The following is a 23,356-nucleotide window of genomic DNA, read 5'->3' on the forward strand; positions in this document are numbered from 1 at the left end:
GCTTTTGAATCCCACAGATACCATATGATGACAATTTTGAACGTTATAGAGTACCATTCATTTACCTAGTAATTTGTACTTAATATATTGTCAGACTGTCATTTTTACTTGTCTTCATACACAACAATACAAAATAAATGACCACTATCTTAAAACTCATCTGTAAGAAAAAGTATCTTTTTATTAATATTTCAAGCTAAACCTTGGAGTTGTGCAGTGATTTACTCTGCTTAGCTCTTCTCCACTGCCTTGGACATTCTCCAAAGGTTGGTGCATTCAGACATATCAGAGAACCACAGGTTCTACCAAAGGAATTGATTTGAGTTGGAGCACTGAGAACGTCTGTTTTCATTATAAAGCCTTTATTTGTAAGTGAGAATTGGGAGTGTGAACAAAGAATATCACATGAGAAATCAGATTAACAGGATTTTCCCAAAGGCATTTATACTTGAAGATGCACAGGAAGTTTTTTCAGTTTATCTAATAAATGTGAAAATCCTTTGGAAAATAGTGTTATACAAATGTTTAAGTTATAATTTACTCCTATTTTATTTTGTGATTATTTTTCAAATCAGTGAATGCAGAAACATTAACTTATCCAAATGATCAACAAGATAATATTAAGTGTACTATCATTATGGTAGATTATTTAGAGAAAATTTTATATTTTTTTGTTGTTTCATTTTGCTGATAATTCACTAGAGGTAATCAGGCAATAATGTGTTTCCTGGATGAAATAATGGCTGGTACTTTCTGTTTAAGGAAAGAAAATATAATTTTTACAACCTTCAGTTTATTAAAAGCTGGTAGGGTTTAATGTAAAAGGACTGGGATGAAACAGGCCTGAGTTTGAACTTTCACCCTTACTTTCCTAGGCATTAGCTGAGCAGCCTTGGGTTTCTTGAACTGGAAAATAGGGATAACATTTACATCATGGGGTTGTTGACAGAACTAAATGAGATCATTTGAAATCGTCAAGCCACTGCCTAGCTGCCCAGCAAACACAGAATGGTATTCAGTAAATATTATGAGTCAGAAAACACAACAGAATCTTGAACTGTGTCTGTCAAAATTTCCTCCTCTTCACACTTTTTTTTAAAATTTTTTTTTATTGTATTTATTTAAGTAAAGTCTCTACACCCAAAACTGGGGCTTGAACTCATGACCTTGAAATCAAGTCATATGTTCTTCTGACTGAGCCAACCAGGCGCCAGACATATTTCTTTTATATCTGAGACTATGTGATAAACTTGTTTTTAGACTATGTGATAACTTATACTAAGTTAGAACACTTCTCCCACTTGAAATATTCAAAAATAAAAAGCATGAAAACAATTTTGAGGAGGAAAATATTCGTCCTAACGTATTGCAAAATCTTATTCATTCAGGTACCACTAAAAAGGAAATATATTGAAATTTTAATTTCCATTAAAATAAAAACTATAAGCAATATTTTATGATGGTATCTTACCCTAATAAATAAGGATTTTAGAAGTGCTGTCGCTTTACACATATAAAAATGTGATGGGCACCTGGGTGGCTCAGATGGTTAAGCGTCTGCCTTCGGCTCAGGTCATGATCCCAGGGTCCTGGGATCAAGTCCCGCATCGGGCTCCCTGCTTAACGGGGAGCCTGCTTCTCCCTCTGCCTCTCTCTCTCTGTCTCTTATGAATAAATAAAATCTTTGAAAAAAAAATGTGATGAATATAGTATGCGTTTTTTTCTTTTTTCTCACGTCATAGTAGAAAGGAATAAATGTTATGTTTTAGTAATGTCCCCTGAACCATATTTTACTCCATTTTTCGAAGTTCCTACTTAATGAGGAGTCAGATACTTAGTGAGTGATCATTTACTAAAATACTCATTTCAACAAAGACATAGGATAAAAGTAACTGCCTAATGATGCAGAGAGCATTTCTCTTTTCTTTCTAGCAGGGTCTTTACATGCAACTTTTGTGTGTTTTGTTTTGTTTTTCTTTCCTTAATTGAATTAAAGGATGCATATGTGGTTTTATTTTGTCACAACACAGATGGAGAATTATACTCCGGGACTGCGGCTGATTTTATGGGGCGAGATTTTGCGATCTTCAGAACTCTCGGGCACCACCACCCAATTAGGACGGAGCAGCATGATTCCAGGTGGCTCAATGGTAGGTGGTGGGGGCCAGAGCCCAGGCATGTTACATAACATGGGTAACTGTACTTGTCAGTGGAGAGCTTTCCTTGTGACTTGAGATTTAGTGTGCAGTTAAACTCATGGTGGTGACTTCATGACTGTGGGTGTGAGAAAATAGGGGAAGAAGAGAAAAGCGAGATTAAAAATTCAGGAAAATAGTTGCTCCATGCCAAAATTGAAGTTTCTCAGTAGTGAACTGTGGAAAGAAAGAGATCTGGGCTGGAGCTGCGGAAGGGAGGCAGTGGAAACAGATAAGATGACTTACCAGTCTTGTCTTACCCAGACACCACAACAAATCTCGTGATGTGGTATTTTTTTCCTCCACACCTCTCATACTGCCCTGAGAGCATCATACACGTTCTTGAATGTTTAAACAAATTGTAATGCTAATAACATTACATTGAAAGTGTTTTCAGAATTTCAGAGAACTTTTATTTCCTTTGATTCTCTTTTAATCTTCCTAATACCTTCTCTCAGTTTGTATAGGTGAGAAAATTAAGACTAATGTTTCATCTAAAATTATCTCTAACCCAGTGGTGGAAGATTTGGAACAAGAACCCAATTTCTTGAACTTCAGGCACTGGCTTCAACTTGATCAAGATTTTTAGATTTTTTTACTGTCTTTCTCTTTTTAGTATATAAATAAATTTAATAGAGGAGAAAATGTTCAAAATCTATATGCCTAAAATAAATAAATAAATGACATTTTTATTCAGATTTTGAACTAAATAATCCTAATCTATTCTTCTCTGTAGAGTTTGTTTTTTTTATTATTCACTTTCACATTTATCACAGATTTCTGTAATGGCCCCCACAATATTACCATGTTTTTTATTATTAAATAACTATCTCCATGTATATCTGTCTTCAGTCTTATAAAATAAAGCTGCCCAGACCCTAATCTCCCATCCATGAACTTTTTCCTGGTTTCCTGCCCAGACCCTAATCTCCCATTCATGAACTTTTTCCTGGTTTCCTGGAGTCATGGATGAGCTCCATGAACCCATGGAGCTCATGGCTTATAGTCCATCTGTGTTCTCAGTAAGATGTTTGAATATCTCATTCTTTAAATTTCTACCACACCTGTTTTTCCTGCCCTTTTGGGGTACCCAAAATTCCTTTTATCACCTCTCTCATTGGTTTATTAGAGAAAAATCACACTTCTGTGAATTTTGCTGAAACTTCAGGAGACCATGAGTTGTCTGTGATAATTTTTGTTCTCATATATCTCATACTTTAAAGTGACTATTCAAAACATAAAACGTACCTCAAATTACCTCAGTCAGCATCTCTGCCCTGCAGCATTTCTGATCATCCTATTATTTTTTATGTATTAGTATGAATGGTGTGCCTCTTACCTTCCATGCTGCCTTTGCTCTTAATTGTATTGATGTTTTTTTCATAAATTTACCCAATGTACATTTCTTTTGTTGTCTTTCTCTCTCCTTCCCTGATTTCTTCCCCTGACCTGAAAACTTGCTCGTCTGTTCTATCCAAATTCTTCCTTTAATCCTGGTATGATGTAAAGTCCCTGTTTGTCTAAGTCCATAGTATGGTTAGGATCTTGTTTCCTCAACATTTTCACCACCGTTAGCCACCTTAAACCTGAGTTTGAGCCCAGGGAGCTGCTTCTTCCTAAGCCCACTAATAACTTTCTATACCTGTCTTTCAGTCTGTCCATTTGGATGCTATCTCTTGCAATATTTCTCACTGTTAAATAGCCCTTTCTCTTTAAAGTGTCACTTCTCTTAGCTTCCCTCATTTCTTGCTCTGCCAAGTTACCAGTAAGCTTGACATCACTTCCCCATTGTTTGTATCTTAAATGCAGATGATGCCTAAGATCATTCATAATTGAGTACAAATGCTGTTGTAATCAAAAGGGTCTGGACATAGAATCAAATATCCATGCTAGGGGTTTCAGGAGGAATAGTGGGTGACCATATGAAAAATCAGAGGATTCAGCAAGGAAAAAAAAAAGATGCTGAGATCACCATAAGACCATGTGTGCAAAACTATAAAAGAGCCAAACTCCAACAAAATCCCGGAGAACAATTTTAGAATATCCACTGTCAATTATTAAACTTTGTATGGAGTCAAAATTAGTGGGGAAAAAACTCTTTCAACATTGCTATCTGGTCTATTCTCAAACTGAAATATTTATGTGGGAAGGAAAAATGTTTGTTTTTTATTCATCAAGAAGGAGACTTTGATCTACTAAGAACTCTAAAGGGCATACAGGCTTTCCCTGTCCATGCGAAAGAAAATCCAAGAAGATGGAATAACATAAAGGAGAGTATAGTATCCATTTCATTTTTATGGCCTTGGAGGAAAAAAGTCATCAAGTTAAAGCTGCTTTTGTGTTGCACATTTACATGTTGACAGCTGAGTCTGAAGAATTTACACTGTGGGAAAGCAGTCATTGTCCACAGCTCTGTACTTCATCTTGCAAATGTGTAGTTCATTTGAGAATTCAGTTATCAGTCTCTCAGCACTAAACGTGAGAACTGATTTTACCAAATTAGCACAAAGGTTACATTTGACAGGGTGCAGAAACCAGAACTGCTGCAAGATGGAGGATGCAGACACATTTGAGATAGAACCAAGGGACTGTGTGAATCGCAAGCCTCCTGAAATTAAATGCCATTCCAGAATAAAATTGGAAACATAATGTTTACATATTCATACATAAAATAAATGAGCTTGAGGCATCAGCATAGACTACACAATCATTTGTGCTGCCAGAAGTAATAAATACTTGCAAGGTACTTTTGAAAGGTCTTTGGGGCTATTAAAATTAATTTTGGCACAGGACTTACTTTTCTCAAATCAGTTCAAACCTATTCAGTTATTTTGGACGAATCAGTTGGCCTATTTTAGGTGACTTTTAATTTTTGTTCCTGCTAAAGAAAAAAACAAAAACAAATGCCTAGAATTAGATGTTAAAATATCTTGATAGTTTTAATGGAATTTCACTATTTTCATAATCACTAAAATTTACATCAGTCAAGGTTTAACTTTAGTTTCATTTTAATAGAAAAAATTAGGAATGAGTAACAATTTTAGATGAAGAAACAGAAGAGAGGTGGAATCTATTGACTTTTACATAACTGCTTTTTAAAAAAGAATTTTTTAAATTAGCCCGAAGGTTAAGGTTACTAGGTGTTAGAACAACTTTTGATTTCAGAAAATGTACTCATATGTGTTTGACATGATGTGCCCAAATTCACTGTTTTCCTTGTGCATTATAAATTCTCTCAATATTATATCATTTTAACTTCATTTAAACTTCAATTCCAATTTCAACTTACTAACAGTGTGAAAATTAGGTACAGTTGTTCTCTGTATATTCATAGTAAGGAAACAAATAAGTTTATGCTTCTGTTATAATAATGATTTCTTAACATTTAGTATGTAAATACTACTACTTAGTTTTTATATGTGGTAGCCATTCATTAGAGCAGATGGATGGCTAACCTACATTTATTTTTCTTTTTGATGGACACTATTTCCAATATTATTTATGTCTTGGACTAATGCTGGGATGCAATGTGATATGGAAGAAAGACTGTAGTCTTTGGAGTAAGACAAAGCTTCACCTTGACTTTACCTTTAATGGGATTATAATACTACTTAACTCTTTTAGAAAACTGACCACATGATAATGTGTAAAAAGTACTAAGTGAATGATTGGCATATAGTAAGCACTTAATAATTGTGAATTTTCTCTGTATCCTTTATCCCACTTCCATTGGGTGGAGCTTGCTTAGGAAGCTTTGTCAGACTCATTCTGTGAGTGATTATATTTGAGTCAGGGTGAAAGGGCAGTCAGAGTCGGGTTTAATATATAAAACCACATGGAACCTTGAGAGAGCCAAGGCCCAGTGAACACAAACAGACCTAATTACAGTGCCCAGAGTGTGAGGCCTTCCCACTCATTTCAGGAAGACCTGTTTTCTTTTAGTGGAATTTCCTAAAAGGATCGTGCCTGTGGATAGACCAACCCACTTGCTTTTTTCTGTAATTGAAATGGTATGCAAGTCATCATTCCACTTCCTCTCACTTGTAACACTCATACCAGGATGGCTTGCCCTCATTGGAATCAGCATAGCTTCCTCTGCGGTCATGTACTAGGATATTTCATGTTCTCTAAAGATTCAAGTTTCTCCACAAGACATTTTTATGAAAATAGAACCAAGCAATGTGACCACAAATAATCTGTGAGAGCACAAATTAATATTGCATAGTACGTAATCTGAAATCACTTGTACAAGTCTTTCGGTGCTCTGTTTTAATTCTACCATCTTCAATGGCATAAACTGCCAGAGTATCCAATTGGAAATTTTTATAAGTAAAATGAATTATCTAGCTTTGCATAATGTCAGACTTCTTAATGATGCCAGTCTGAATTATTTCTCTGGCTTAAGTACGTCAATATTATTTTGCTGACCTTGGGAGAAAAAGCCCTCAGGTTGCCTTATTTTATGGTTATATGAACAGACAAGTATCATAGAAGTTGAGTTACCATTCAGTTAAAACAACAACAGCAACCATAAATGTCTTCTTGGTTTTCATAGCGTATGAAAGACCAACAGGAATACCGTCTTTTTTTTAACTAATTGCATCTCCTATGAATTATACTCTGTATTCATTAAACATCCTGAGGCATCAATGTAGAGTCACAAATAAAAACAATATTTTTGGTTATTTTTACCGAAATCCTGAAACATAGATGTGTAATAGTTCAAAACAATCTGTACCTAAACACAACCGAATAGTTATCTGAGGTTTTTCCCACAGGAATCTATTGCCCAGAAAAATTTTCATACTGAAAAATAATGCATACCCCCCAGAAGTAATCTTTTTTTTTAAAAAAAATACACAGCATGAAATTAGTCTACTCTCCAGATGATGATGAATTTAATAAACTCACTAAATATGCTTTTTCTTTTCATAAGGAGCACAAAGTTACCAAAATGTAACTTTATTTGGTCTCTTTTTCTGAGGACCTATTTTCTATGTCATATTTTGTCTAAAGAACATAATCACTTTTAACTGATTTTGCTTGAAATTACATTGCACTAATGAAAAAAATGAACAAAACTTTGGAGTAAAAGTTAACTCATTATTGGCAACACTTAGAAGATGATTTTAGTTTTTTCAGGCCTCCGAGACAGTGTACCTGAATACAGTTGTTAGGATATGCAATGGTAACTGTTTTCGGTGATGAGCTAAAAAGTACAATATATTAGCCAAAACTTTGAACCACTTATATCAGAATTTATCATTGAATGGTGAAAGTAGAAATATAACATTTAAGGGAATTATTACATTTATTTTAGAGAATCCCACTTTTTAAATTAAAATTGATGAAAATATAGAAAAATGAGACAATATCCTGGAAAATTCTTTAAATTAAAGCCAGCTCCCTATTTCTTCTGGTTTTTAACATTTTCCTCTCTAGTCTTACCATCAGTTTAATGAATAGAGAGCCTGTCTATACCAATTTCCTCTTCTAGACTCACTCCATTCAGAGCTCACCGGGCCTCAATAGGGATTTACTGCTGACGGGTAATCTGGGTCCATGTGTGCAGTGACATCAAGCAAGAGATTGACCCGAAGAAGTGGATGCCGTGACAATGCGTGTAACCATGGTGTGACCGGCCTCCTGACATGGCTCTCAAAAGCTTTCCCTCTGTGAAAACAGAAGCCTGTTTGCAAATTAATTAGTTTCTGGCGGCAGCTTGATTGTTGACCCAGAGTTTGTAGAGTGGAAAAACAATCGGATTAGTGTGCTCAGGGTGAAAGACCAGTGTGCGGCTGCGTGTGGCTTGCTCAACTACTGGAACTATGAATGGACTGAAACAAATTCTTTTCTGAGAAGCCTAGGCAGAGGTTAAGTGTGATGAGCCTAGAGCTCCCCAACAGCAGGGGCTGGGGAATTAAAGGATTTTAGCCAGATAAAACTGAATGACGGCAAGCAAGGCCATTGAATTTTAATGGCATGGATAGTTTTTGGGGAAAAAAAAAAAAAAAACAACAAAACAAAACACTTCTTACCTTCTAATCACTCCGAGGGGGAAGAATAAATTTTCAATATTATTGAATGTCCACTTGACACAAATACTTCCAGAGTGGTAGATTTCAGAAGCTTTCAGACTGGAAGGTTTTAATGATAATGTCTCAAAAGCTATTATGATAATATTAAAATGGGAAAAAGTTACAAAGGGACCTGACTTTTCATGTAGATAAAATATCTGTTCATTTATATATCTGGTTTCCTGAGGTGTAATCTTCACATGGCTAATAAAATTAAATCTGAATTAAGGAGAAATGTTGATTCCTGAGAATATGTATTATGCTGTTTATTTTTATAAGTATCCAATCAGATAATCATGCCAAGAAATGAAGTCTGCAAGTTTAGGACAAAAAGAAATCCTACATGCAGTTTTTGATGATTCACATTTGTCTCAGTCAATAAATTATTGTTTACAATTCATTTTGTAAGACTGCCTAACACAATAAGCCATGTATACTCTTTCTTTTCAGATACCATTGTCAGATGTCTCCCTAATAACAGCTCTGATGGCTATCACAATACTTCCCCGTTCAAAAATCGTTTATGTCTCTCAATTTACAAGTGAATTGAATCCAGATTTTGCTGTCTGTCAAGTCCTTTATCATCTAATCCTAAATGACTTCTCCAATATTAAACACTAACACACTCAAATCAAATAGAGTTGATTGTCCTCAAATTTACTATCTTTTTCATTTAACCATACCACTCTCTGGGTCGATTTTAATCTTTCCACCTTTGAATCTCAAGAGCACGTAGGTGCTTGCTCATATTTATCGCGGGGCCTCCCACGTGGCCTTACACTCTAGGAAATACCAAGTAAGAAATTCTTGAATGAATCTGCTTTGGAGGCTCTGGAGTCACATTGCTTGAGTTTGTATCCCAGGTCCTTCCATCTACGACCTACACAACATTGGAGGCAATTCACTTATTTTCATCACCCCTTTATGATTTATAAAACACTGTTGATACTAACATACTGTTTTTCTGAGGAAGCACGAGACAGTCCATGTAAGTTAATAAGAACAGTGTCTGACAATACGCTGCATGCTCACAACAGCTGTGGTTGCTGCCGTTGCTGTTTGCAGACAGGCTCCAAACAGTACGTACGGCACGTTTGGCAGATTCATACACTGAACCTGCCTGAAGGTGGTTTGCCTTTTTAAATCTGTTCTCAGGCTGTTGTGTTTTAATTGATTGTTGTCATGGGGCCCTTAGTACATCAAGAACATATAAAATATTTAGCTTTAGTATTAAAATAGCAAATAAAATTTTAGTCAAAATAAGCTTAACAAAATTAGCAGAAGAAATAATGAAGTGATAGACCAAGTTTTTCCAAGTGTTAACTTAGCTCTAATAAGTGCAGTAGTCATCACATAAAGAAACCATTAGGTTAATTCTTTATTAAAATTTTTCCAATATAATTAAGAAGAAATCGACTGCTTTGATGACTCCAGGAAAATCATTTATCCTGCTCTGTCACAGTTTAGCTTTACATTTTTTCATGTGTGGACATCGTCTATACCCCTTGAGATAGTGGCTAAAAGTGTGGAGTCTGTGGAGCCTGACTGCTTGAGTTGGACACGAGCTGACAACTGTAGATAGCTGGTAGGAGATTTCTGTGCTTCATGTTCCCTTTTTTTGTAATGTAAACAATATCTTCTCCTCTGTTCAGTAGTTAGGATTATGTGTGAGTAAATTCATATAAAGTGTTCGCAAAAGTGACCACTGTTATCAAAACCAGACAAAACAAGGGGCGCCTGGGTGGCTCAGATGGTTAAGCATCTGCCTTCAGCTCAGGCCATGATCCTGGGATCGAGCCCCGCATCGGGCTCCCTGCTCAGCGGGAAGCCTGCTTCTCCCTCTCCCACTCCACCTGCTTGTGTTCCCTCTCTCGCTGTGTCTCTCTCTGTCAAATAAATAAAATCTTAAAAAAAAAAAAACAAACAGACAAAACAATTCAGTTGATGTTAACTGACTTTATAATGTTATGTACGAATTTTAAGGGATAGAACAATAAGATACCTAAATATGTCACGTCGTTAAAAATTAATAGAGCGCACCATCTCTCACTTAACAGCCACATGTTTCTAGGAAAGCAATGAAAGTGGCTGAAAGACAAGAACGAAATGATGACTTGGAGTGATGACGACATATGCCTTTCCTTAGACTGAGTATGTACATACAGGATTTCTTACACAGACCTAATGATGTCTGTACATTTTGATGGAAGTAACCTACCACTCCTTTGCTTCTAAAAAAAAAAAAAGTATTTCTTAAACTTAATCACACTAAGTTACTTACACATGAAAGAAAGGCATTATAATGCTCTAAACTTCATATATCAACTAAATATAAATTACAAAATGTTATCCAGAAAAAGGGTCTTTAAAATGTTTTCCCAATAATATTAATAAGGAGAATTTAAGTATGTTTAGATGCCCTTTAAAAGAACATCTTCAAGGGGCGCCTGGATGGTGCATTTGGTTAAGTGTTCAACTCTTGGTTTTGGCTCAGGTCGTGATCTCAGAGTCCTGAGATCGAGTCCTGCAACCAGCTCCGCACTCAGCGTGGAGTCTGCTTGAGATTCTCTCCCTCCCTATCCCTCCCCTTCTTCCCCTCCCCAACCCCACCCTCCCTCACTTCTCTCTCTCTCTCCCCCTCGCTCTCTAAAATAAATAAAATCTTTAAAAAGAGAGCATTTTCAAGTTAGGATTGTTCATGTCACTCTATACACAAACTAGATTTAAGAAACTAGACAAGAAAAAAATCAAAGCCCCTTCCTTCACCTCCCACCCCTACCTCCTACATTCTGTTCTCATCATTCTCTCAGTTTCCTATAGCACTTTTGGATCATCACATAAATTCTGTATGTTAAGCTGTATACCACTATCCATGTGGAACTATATATATATATATAGATTCAAAAAGAAAGATACACACTTGAAAACTAATTGCAATTCATTAGTAATAATAATTTATAAATTAATATGAGTATAACTGTTTTATTTATTAGAAATGTAGTTTCTAGTATTTTGCTCAATGATTTGCTAAATTATAACTGTTTTTGGATTTAATGTAAGCTGACAATGTAAGGGACCCATCAAAAATGTGTCTCTTCAATATGTTTATAAATTTGTCTAAATTCACATAAATCTCTTTTGCTCATTTAATTGCTAATAAAAAAGATACCAGGGTTTCACTTTCAAAGAGACTATCCCACTTGCACATTTATAAAATCCTAACATGGGTATATATGGGAAATAGGTGACAGCAGATTTAGCTTTCCCTTTGGGATCCACATGCCTTTTCTGTTTAACATACAACAGGATTAAGTTACAGCCAGTATAGAATAGTGTTTTCAGTTTATACATTATCTTATGACCCACTTATAATTTAGTGAACTTTTAGTATCTGTGATCCTGAAAGTAAATAATGCAAGGCTGGTATCCAACTGATAACTGCCACTTAATTGCTTAATATCCATAGAGTCAGTGTTTATCAAATATGTTTTCTAAACACATTTAAGAATAAATGAACAAATTGTACAAATGTTTTGTAGGACAAAAGCAATCTTGTAAGTCACATGAAAATAAATGAATTCTGAAGATAGGCAACAATAACACATGGATTATCATCAAACATTACTCATTTTGGGGTGAATTAAAGGGAAAGAAACTAGTTATACTGAAAATTCACAGTATAGGATTTGGACTTACAGGGCTAGGCTGAACTGACAAGGTGTAGGACACCTTTCATCAATTACTTTCATATGTTTGCAGTAATCACATTAAATATTTTGATTGAAGAGAAATTATTGTAGTGGGATAATGCTGTTTGCCTTAAGAAAACTAATGACTGCCCTTCCTGTTATGTCATTGCTGTTGATTTCCTTTAAATAAAAGGAGAAAAATCACATTCCTTCATAGTTACCAAGGTAAATATAGCCAACTCTGATCAGCCAATCAGTGCCCAAATTAAGAAAAGTGTAGTGAAATTGCCTTTGAAAGACCTTGAGATAATTGTGTGTTAATGAATCTTAAAATGTGAACTAATTTTCCATCTTTTATCCAAGCTGAAACTATTTTTATTTCCTTCCTTCTTCATTAATTTCTGAGTGAGAGCAACTTGTAGAAAGCAATTGAAAAGACTGGCTGGAACTAGGAACACGGTAGCATGAAATAGGAAAATAATGGCAGACTGTTAATAGGTCCAGCTTTGATGCCGTGCAGTGCGGAAGTCATTTGGTAGTGATACAGCAAAGACAGCACCAAAGAAGAAGGTAGCCATGTTATGAAGGTTTGCAGAATCTTTACTAAAATTTATTAGCACTTTAATTTTGTCATTTTGATTTTGTAAAAATGTGTTGCGACTCCACTTAGCAGTACTGCCTGTAAGCCACTCATGAATTCCCAAACTCTTCATCCTTGCAAGGATCATAGTTATTAATAGTTGTTACTAGTATGTTCGTAAAGAATGTTCTGGTAATAGCAAAATGAAACTTCTAATATACTTTTTTTTAAATTTTATTTTACTTTATTATGTTATGTTAATCAGCATACATTACGTCATTAGTTTTTGATGTGGTGTTCCATGATTCATTGTTTGCGTATAACACCCAGTGCTCCGTTCAATACATGCCCTCTTTAATAAAAAAATGTTTTTTTAAAAAACAAACCTGTCCACCGGATAGAGCCTGCAAAGAAAGCAAAAGGGGAAGGAGAAATAAAGGGAAAAAAGAGCAATTCCTCATGGTAAATAATAACTTCCTGATTAGTTGTCTCCATCCCTCAACCATAAGAAACAACATCTATCACACTAATAAAGTTTATAGTACACAAACCAAAATAGAAATACCCCTAAAACTATACCATAAAATCTCCTTTCCAACAAAGGTCTGTCCCTGAAGTTTGTAATGTAAGTTAGATGTGATACATACTAAAGAATTTTTTCATAGTTCTGAGCATTGCAAAATGTTAGTAGAATGTATAATAATTCCTGAAAATACTCAGATTGCCATTTTATTTCTTAATATATGATGATCAGCAAAAACAATTAAGATACTATGTAATATGATAAAGGTAAAATAGCTACATTTCAATGGGAAGTTAAGAGATCACTTTTAGGCAGAGATTAAACCAATTTAATAGCTGTTTATTTTTACAAAATAAAATGTATTTTCTGTTTTTAATGAGTATTTTTAGTCTCCCCAAGTCTAGTCCCTTTACATCTCAGTGAACAGTATTTCCATTTCTCTATACATAACTCAAGTTCATCACTCATCCCAGTTACTGACATACAATGCTATTCTCTCCTTCTCCCCTGCAGTTCTATTCTAAATCCTCCTAGATTAACGATAATAGCACAGTGAATAGCTAGCTACCAACATATTACTTTGGGCAACTTCCATTTTCTCCATGCATTAAGCACTCTCTAGGTACCAAGAACTGTTATAAGAAACAGAGCTGAGTAAGAGCAATCCCTGCCCTCCAAGATAATACTTACAGAACTTTTTATAAGTGAAAAACCCTAAAAGTGGGATCAGATGCATGTATTTGCAAGATGTCTTAATATCGTAAAATGATTGTTTAAAGGGAGGAGGTACTATCCATTTTTCTTTCAAGGAAACACAAATTTTTTATTCAGCTGATTTTCAGACTTTCATTCAGTATCAAAGCCACTGACTGTTTGAGGCATTTCACTAAAATGATAGCAACATATAACAATTTATGAGGGAGGCTGTCTTTTGTCCGTACACCTACCGTCTTCTCTTAGAGACTGTGTGTATAAGAGAGTTCCAAAAAATTAAGAAATTGGAAACCCTTTTAAGTTTTAAGGAAAAAGAATACAAATCTGTCGGAATCAGAAAAAACTGTAGATAAGATGACATAGGTTTTAATAATATGTTATTTTAATGTCAGTTATTCCTAATTATAAAGACATACAGATGGCCAACAGACACATGAAAAGACGCTCAGTATCACTGATCATCAGGGAATTATAAATCAAAACTACAGCGAGATATCGCCTTACACCTGCCAGAATGGTTAAAATCAACAACACAAGAAACAACAGGTGTTGGTGAGGATATGGGGAAAGGGGAACCCTCTTACACTGTTGGTGGGGATGCAAACTCTGGAAAACAGTAGGAGTTGCCCCCAAAACTTAAAAATAGAACTACCCTATGATCCAGTACTAATAAGTACTATTAGGTATTTGCCCAAAGAATACAAAAATACTAATTCAGGGCGCCTGGGTGGCTCAGTTGGTTAAGCGACTGCCTTCGGCTCAGGTCATGATCCTGGAGTCCCTGGATCGAGTCCCGCATCGGGCTTCCTGCTCAGCAGGGAGTCTGCTTCTCCCTTTGACCCTCCCCCCTCTCATGTACTCGCTCTCTCTCATTCTCTCTCTCTCAAATAAATAAATAAAATCTTTAAAAAAAAAAATACTAATTCAAAGGGCTACATATACCCCTGACGTTTATGGCAGCATTATCTATAGTAGCCAAATTATGGAAACAGCCCAAGTGTCCATCAACTGATGAATGGATTAGGAAGATGGGGGTATATATATATTTCTTGTTATGTGGTCTAGGAAATATATTCTAATAATATGTAATTATATAGGACTCAGAATATTGTTCAGATAATGGTTCTATGTATTTTTTAATAGTTATTTCATTTGAAATTGGAGGTCCACCAGAAAGTAAAACTAATTTCAATTTAATCCATATTAAAGACATTAGAAACCATTTCTTACTGTTACTAAAATAAAATGGCTAACCCTGTACTTATTAAAAAATAAGTTGAGAGTTCTTGATTAGGTATCTGTAGAAACAACTTTATATTAGTACTCAAAATACATAATCATTCTTTAAGCAGAAACAACTGGAAAGAGTTGCAAAAACAAAAAACAAAAAAGGTAAGAATAGTGTTAATAGAGTACCTGCACTGAGCAAAAAGTGAAAATTGATTTAAGCATCAGAAGCAATTTTAAATTGGATTCACCACACTGTAGATGCTGTGACATTGTTATTACACTGAATATTTGAAAGTTTTAATAATAATTAAAGCAATAATTTGAAAAATTGATGTCCTTACCTAAGGAAATAATTGAAATAATCATGAACGTTAAAATTCTGTACTTGCATAGTAATTTATGCTTTTCACAGTGCTTCCTATAAGACTACTTCATCCTCCCCAAAACCCTGTGAAATAGAAAACTACAAGTAATAAAATTTAAGCAACTTACAAGAGGATAGTAGTAACCTGCTGTTGAGACTAGACCCATGTCTTCTGAACTCTCAGCTCTGTTCTCTGACATGTTCATTATAGTATTTACCATTTTAAACTTTGTGTATTTCTGTTCTTTGCTAAAGATTTTACACACAGGAAATGTTTATCAAGTTAGAGACTGGGAGGGGCGCCTGGGTGGCTCAGTCGTTAAGCGTCTGCCTTCGGCTCAGGTCATGATCCCAGGGTCCTGGGATCGAGCCCCGCATCGGACTCCCTGCTCCGTGGGAAGCCTGCTTCTCCCTCTCCCATTCCCCCTGCTTGTATTCCCTCTCTCACTGTGTCTCTCTCTGTCAAATAAATAAATAAAATCTTTAAAAAAAAAAAAAAAGTTAGAGACTGGGAAAATACAGGTGCATCCATTTTTAAAAAGCAAAGGTTTGCCAGGGTTAAGGGATTTTATCCTATAATGGTTCATAGAATGAATTGTGTTATTTATGCATAGCTTTAACCACTGAAATCTTGTTGGTATATACCTTTGTTGCTAAGAGTTTGGCCCTTGGACGAGCAGCATATGCATCTCTGGGAGCTCGTTAGAAAAGCAAAATCTCAGAGCCTACCTAGACCCTCTGAATCAGAATCTGCCCTCTATCAAGATCCTACATTAAAATTTGAGAAGGACTAGACTAAAACATATTACAAAGTATATTACATCTTTGATTGTTAAAGAGACAGACATAATGGTTTTGTTCCAGTCTTCCTGGGTAGACTATCTTACATCTCAGCTTAAATTGACAGCACACAAGAATGTGTATGTGTGCTTGTGTGTATTCTTTGGTTAGATTAAATTACTGCTCTTGATGTGGTCTAATCTGAACTCTCCAATTCCTCTAATCAGCCTTCTGAAATTAGTGGTTTTTGCTTCTATTTAAACTGGGGAGATATAAGTACTAGCCATATGTGTCCTTTGAACAGGTTGGCTGGAATTTCAAGCACCAATCACTGATAAGAACTTTATGTAAGGCTAGTAGGACCTACCCTTACCCTGCTTGAATCCATTCTGCTGAGACAGTGTCCGATGAATGCAACTGGCAGCACGTTTACCATAGCCCATAAAATCTCCCACAACTACATGTCTTGCTAAATGTTGAGAATTAAAAAAAAAATTGTGGTAGAGGTGGTGACTTTGAGCGTTCAGTGAAGCCCCAAATAGTTAAAAAAAAACAAAACTTGTTTTCAAAACAGTTATTATAAATTAACTGTCTTTCACTACAGCTGGACTAATACTATTTTATTTTAAATAATAAAATAGATTGGAAAATAGCAACATAGAATTAAAACATGTGATAACTGTTATTTTCCTCTAAACATCTTTTTGTCAAAAGCATCCAGTAAATAAAAATTGGGTAGATTTTTAGTGCAAAGAAACAGAATAAAACCCAAATACAAAACCGAAAATTATACATTTATGTTATAACTTTAAATTTTGCATTACAACCTAAAATGTTAAATTATAGGGGGGTGTGTGTGTATATATATATATATATATATATTTGATTTTATATGTTATATATTTATATATACAAATATATGATTTTATCATAAAATATGATCTTAGATGTAATAGAACCCTTCTGATTAAAAAACAACTTTCCAAATTTCATATAAATATAACTAACAGCTTTTTCACTGTTTAGTTCATATAGATGCATCCTAAAAACAAAACTAAAAATAAGGGAAGTTGTTTTGTTAAAATAACAATAATTGTTTGTTTTCAATACAGTGTGATTAGGAAAGTACAAAAAAATAGTAACTAATGTAAAATTTGAATTTTTTTTCTTAAGGGATAAGATCTTGCAAATTAAACAGGGTGCATAATAAGAGTTGTTTTTTGCAAATTCTAATTACTTTGAAATTATGCTATAAATTATCTTCTTTTCTGCCTTGAATTTCCTTTCCTATATAATTAAACATTTTCAAGAATCAAAACTATTATTGTCTCTTAAGAACAAAAGCCATAGAAACTGCTAATTATATCACAGTTGAACATGTTTTTCTTCTTTGAAGAGATCCTGAATTTCCAGCATTTTTAAGAACAGTCTGACCAGAGTATGATAAAAATGCTGAAGGTCTGCTAGTGTTGCAATCAGGATAATTAGTTTCTATCTATAATAACATTCATGTTATTAAAATGTTGCCAAGGTCTGTGTCAAATAAAAATTGACCTAAATCTTCTCTGATCCCTAAATCATTATTTTATTTTAAGAATCAGGCCACATTCTTATAGAATTTTTCTTTTCCCTAGACCCCAAGGGCCTAATCAGAGGCAACTCACAGGAAACGCCCCCTGTCAATGCCGTCCTTCAATGAGGGCTCGAATTATTACCATATCCCAGGAAATGGGCAGATATCAAAAAGGACATTTTCCCATTTCACTTATAAAATTGACTTTATTTCAAAGAGTAAAAGAAGTTTTGTGAGATCACATATTGAGAAATTTTTTGACAAAGTAAATTTTATGATTATATGAAAATTAGCTTTTTTCCTGAATAAAACTGTTACTGGAATTCATAAATTCCAGTTTTGCCATCTGTAGATTCTGAAGTACTTTTCAGTGAAAAAAAAAATAAGCAGAAATTGAGTTTACACATAAATTTTAAGATAATTTAATTGAAAAAATTTAAATTGGTATTATATATTTGTTTTTGTTTTTATATTGCTTAGTGGTTTTGTTTGTTTGTTTGTTTTGGACCAAAATTTCAATGTCAGTTTAACTTTGGATCATGTATAAAAATGTGTGTGAGAAAGTTACATGAAACCTTTAACAAATGTCTCAGAATGTGGACAAAGATAAAAAGGTTTTCAAGGCATTCAAGTCATATGGTGCCTATGGTATTGCTAATAACAATACTGGACAAAAAGGAAAACTAGAAACAAAAACATTTATGACTCTCCAAATACTCCAAATAAATGTATGAAATCAATTCTAGTATTACAAGGATGATTCAATAATAGGAAATCTTTTAAATCATTACCTTAATATTTTTATTTTTTTAAGATTTTACTTATTTATTTGACAGAGAGAGATAGCGAGAGCAAGAACACAAGCAGGGGGAGTGGGAGAGGGAGAAGCAGGCTTCCTGCTGAGCAGGGAGCCCGATGTGGGACTCGATCCCAGGACCCTGGGATCATGACCTGAGCTGAAGGCAGGTGCAAACGACTGAGCCACCCAGGCGCCCCTACCTTAATATTTTAAAAATAGAATATATGCTCTATCTTGTTTAATGTTGAAAAATAAGGAAAATCAAATGACTTTTTCTGATTAATTAAAATATGTTAGCTCGGAGTAAAAGAAAATGTTCTTAACATAATAAGAAAAAGTTGGATCCCAATTAAAGTTCTTAATGCACAGAAACACTATTAATTTAGGTAATAATGTTATAATTATTTTTTAATAATAAACTCTATTTTTTAGAGCAGTTTTAGTTAGGTTTGTGGCAAACTTAAGTGAGAAGTACAGAGATTCCCATGTAACCCTACTTCCACACATGCATAGCTTCCCTCATTATCTACATCCCCCTACCAGAGTAATGCTTTTGTTACAGTTGGTAAACCTACACATTATAACCTATACATCATTATCACCCAAAGTCCATAGTTTACATTAGGGTTCGCTCTTCGTGTTATCCATTCTGTGGATTTGGAAAAGTGTATATAATGACATGCATCCACCATTCTAGTGCCATACAGAGAAGTTTCACTAATTTAAAAATCCTCTGTGCTCAGCCTGTTTGTTCTCCCTGCTCCCTAACTCCTGGCAATGACTCCTCTTCTTACTGTCCCCATAGTTTTGTTCTTTCCAAAATGTCAAGTAGTTGGAAACATACAGTATGTAACATTTTTAGATTGGCTTCTTTTGCTTACTAATATGCATTTAAGTTTCCTCTATGTCTTTTAATGGCTTTACAGCTCATTTCTTTATAACTTTGAATAATATTACGTTGTCTGGATGCAAAATAGTTTATCCACTCACCTACTGAAGCACATCTTCGTGGCTACCAACTTTTGGCAATTCTGAATAAAACTGCTATAAACATCTATGTGAAGGATCTTGTGTGGATATAACTTTTCACTTCCTGTGGGTCAACCAGGGAGCGTGATTACTAGGCCATATGGTAACATTATGTTTAGTTTTGTAAAAACAACAATAACAACAACAAAAACCACACCAAATTATCTTCCAAAGTGGCTGTACCATTTGGACTTCCCACCAACATTGACTGGGAGAGTTCCTGTTGCTCCATATCGTCACCAGCGTTTGACATTGTCAGCATTATGGATTTTGACCATTCCAATAGGTGTATACTGGTATCTTGTTTTAATTTGTAGTTTCCTAATGACGTGATGTGGAGCATCCCCGCAGGCACCCCAAAATGCATCTTAAAAGTATATAGTTTTTCTTATTTTAAATGTTACCAATGAGTGAGCTATGACTGTGGATTGGAGAAAGAGTTGAAAGGAGATACTGTTATGTTCTTCTTTCTTCTCAGAGAGATTTAAACCATGCTCTCTTTGGTGTGGTGATTTTTTTTAGTTTCTTGCTTAAGCACTAAAACTTCTAAAAAATAAATCACCCACACATAAATGCACTTGTTTCATCTCATTTAATAAAGCAGAGTAAGCACACTGTCTAAAAAATTTGATGAACTTTCTGGCCAAGAGAAGAAAACGTGCTCTAATTTAGAATGAGGTGAGTCAGGAATTCCATTTCTTGAACCATTGCCAATTTTCTCTTTAAGAGAAAGTTTTAGTGTGAAGTCATTATTCAGTAAGATCATATAAATTATTTGTTATCATGGAGCACTGACTTCTCTAAATAGAAAGTCCTGTTTTCTTTGGATGTAGAAAATGAAAGTTTGCTGCCTTGGTTTTCTTCATCTAAGTTTGAAATTTATTTTTATTTTGTAGTGTATGCAAAATATTGTAATTACTTTATGACCATGGACTTCATTGATAACATGATTTTGTATTTAGAGAGCAGAGTTTATATAATGCATATTCCATTTAATTTCATGTTGAAATCTCCTCAAATGAAAAAATACTAAAGGACAATTGTCTTTTTTTCCAAACCTTTTTAATTTTATAGAATTTTATTGGGAAAAAATTCTGGATTAAGTCCTTGCTGTCTTTAAATGTAATGAAAATTAATATCCAAATTATTACTTGCAAGAACATGTATATTGTGTGTGTGTGGTGGGTGTATGCATGTGTGTAGCCATTATGAGGTAATAAAAAAAATACTGGATATTTCCTCTGTGAAATTCCATCTGATCTTCTCAAAATACAAATGATCTAATCTAATCATACAGTAGTTTATACTTAACATAATTCAAAGACATAATAAATGTAAATGTTCAAAGGACAGTTTATGATGATGGATGAGTGCATTCATGGTATGAATTTATTTAGGATCTAATACAAGGAAGCATCTATAAATATTGCAACTTCCTGCAGTTAAGAGGGACTAAATAGTCAAAAATTATGGAAATGCCTAAAAACATTATAGTTTAGGTAACTAGATTAAATCTTAAAGACATCAAAATATTTCTAATTCATATTTAACATGATAAAACACAGACCTCTAAACCATTGTACATAGTGTACTTGTAAATAACAGGACATCATATGCAACTCCCAAAATCTGCAGTGGAAAAAGTCACTATAATATATAGTGAATAAGGTGCATGATTATATCATTCCCACATTGAAATATTGAACAATTGCTTCTTTTATAATCAATCAAAACGACCACATATTTACAAGATAAGGGGGTGGAAACATAGATCATATTTTGATAGATAATTAAGAAATCATTAAATAATAATAAAAAATAGGAGCATCTGGGTGGCTCAGTCAGTTGAACATCTGACTCTTGGTTTCGGCTTAGGTCATGATCTCAGGGTCATGAGATGGAGCCCTGAATCTGGCTCTGTGCTTAGGCGGGGGGGTGGGGGGGGGTGGGGAGTCAGTAGGTGGGGTGGGGGCTGTGGTCTGCTTGAGATTCTCTCCCTCTCCCTTTGTCCCTCCCCCCACTTGTACGCACGTTCAAGGTGCTTTCTCTCTCTAAAATAAATCTTTCAAAATCAGTAAATAAGAAGAAAATAGTCATATGAACTCCTGATATATCCATTTAGTAAAATTAGATTAATATTTCAATCACTCCTTAAAAACTACTTTGTACTAAGCATTATGTTCCTGTAATTTGAGAAATTCAGAAAAACAATTAATTGTAAGATATACATGATAGATAAATTAATCAGCAAAAAAGAAAAACAAGCCCAAAATATATTTTCCTAAAAACACATACACACACACACATAAAGTATTTATTACTAATTTACTTTCCAAATATAATTCTACAACATGTAGATAATCATATTATAAAGATGTTCCTGTTTGAATAGATGAGGTTAAAGACCATAATATTTAAGTAAAAAGAACATACATGCTGTCCAGATATAGAAAACTAACCATACATTGAAGATTTTACTATACCAAATTTACATCTTACAAAAATCTAAGTTATGCTAGGAGGTCAAGCTCAGTTATATTTGAATTTCTTGATTTTGCTACAGTGTGAGTTTAAGACTGAGCTATAAAAATAAGTATTAGTGTAAAAAAAAAAGTAAACTTTTATTCACCATCCATAACAATTATTTAATTATTTTATTTTTTTTACTTTCTTTATTTTAATCCTTATATGTACCTAATCCTTACATGTACCTAAGTTAGGAAAAAAATACTACTTTTTAAAAGCTTTCAGGAGGCAGAGAAGTATTTTTTCAATTATTTTTCTATGAAAAATTTCAAATACAAGAAATTGGAATAATTAACAGTATATAGTTCGGGTCGTTGTTCTCCACCTAGATTCTACAAATTTTCAATTTATAATTTATTACATATATATCTATCCATCCATTCCTCTTCATCCATCAACCATCTTTTTTTTTATGAATTCAAAGTAGATTACAGACATCAGAACACCTTTCTTATATGATTAACAATGATATGTGTTCAATATTTGTTTATGGATATTTTCTATTCAGATAAAATTTACATACAATGAAGTACACTAATCTTAAGTGTACTATTCAGTGACAATTTGACAAATGATAAATGTCTGTAACCAAATGCCTATGAAGGTATGGAACACTCCAGAAAATTTTCTCATGTGCTTTCCCAGTGAGTCCCCCATACCCTTGCCCCCAGAGGAACCCACTGTGCTGAATTTTCCACAGTAGATTATTCTAGAATAAAATAGAATAGAAATTCCTATAAATGAATTTATACAATATGTACTCTCTTATTGTAATGTTTTTTAAGTCCATTATGTCACTACATGTATCAGTAATTTGTTCTTTTTTATTTCTGAGTAGTATTTAATTGTATGGATATACCACACTGTGTTATTTGTTTTCCTAGTGATAGGCACCTGGGCTTAATGAAGCTGCTATAAACATTCTTGTTCAAATTTTGCTGTGGACATACGCTTTCATTTCTCTCAATTAAATGAGAATGGAATGGCTAAATCATAGGGTAGGTATGTATTTGTTTTTTTTTTTAAAAGAAAAGCCATACCATTTACACTCCCACCAAAAACTGTATAAAGGAGGATGTTAAATAATTGATTGGTGTAAAGAATTGGTGAAGTCACACTTGGCATTATGTGAAAGAAACAATTGTAGGAAGGTGAGACTGATAACAAGAAACTCAAAAAACTATTTAAAGGGTGGAAAAAAATGAAGGACCTAAATTAAGACATGAAGGATAGAGATAGGTATTAGAGAAGTTTAAGAGAGAGATAGAAATAAAACT

At 34.1% G+C, this 23,356-nt stretch overlaps 1 protein-coding gene across 2 annotated transcripts in view; it reads left to right on the plus strand.

Annotated features, from left to right (window-relative positions):
* SEMA3A (semaphorin 3A) overlaps positions 1-23,356 on the plus strand; it is a 206,615-nt gene that overhangs the window by 124,145 nt on the left and 59,114 nt on the right. For both annotated transcript variants that reach the window (XM_032402269.1, XM_032402270.1), the window contains exon 6: positions 2,031-2,150. In XM_032402269.1, coding sequence (XP_032258160.1) covers positions 2,031-2,150 — 120 coding nt within the window. The remainder of the gene's footprint in view (positions 1-2,030; positions 2,151-23,356) is intronic.

Source organism: Phoca vitulina, unplaced genomic scaffold (assembly GCF_004348235.1).
Source record: "Phoca vitulina isolate PV1807 unplaced genomic scaffold, GSC_HSeal_1.0 scaffold4, whole genome shotgun sequence".
In the NCBI taxonomy this organism is placed as follows: Eukaryota; Metazoa; Chordata; class Mammalia; order Carnivora; family Phocidae; genus Phoca; species Phoca vitulina.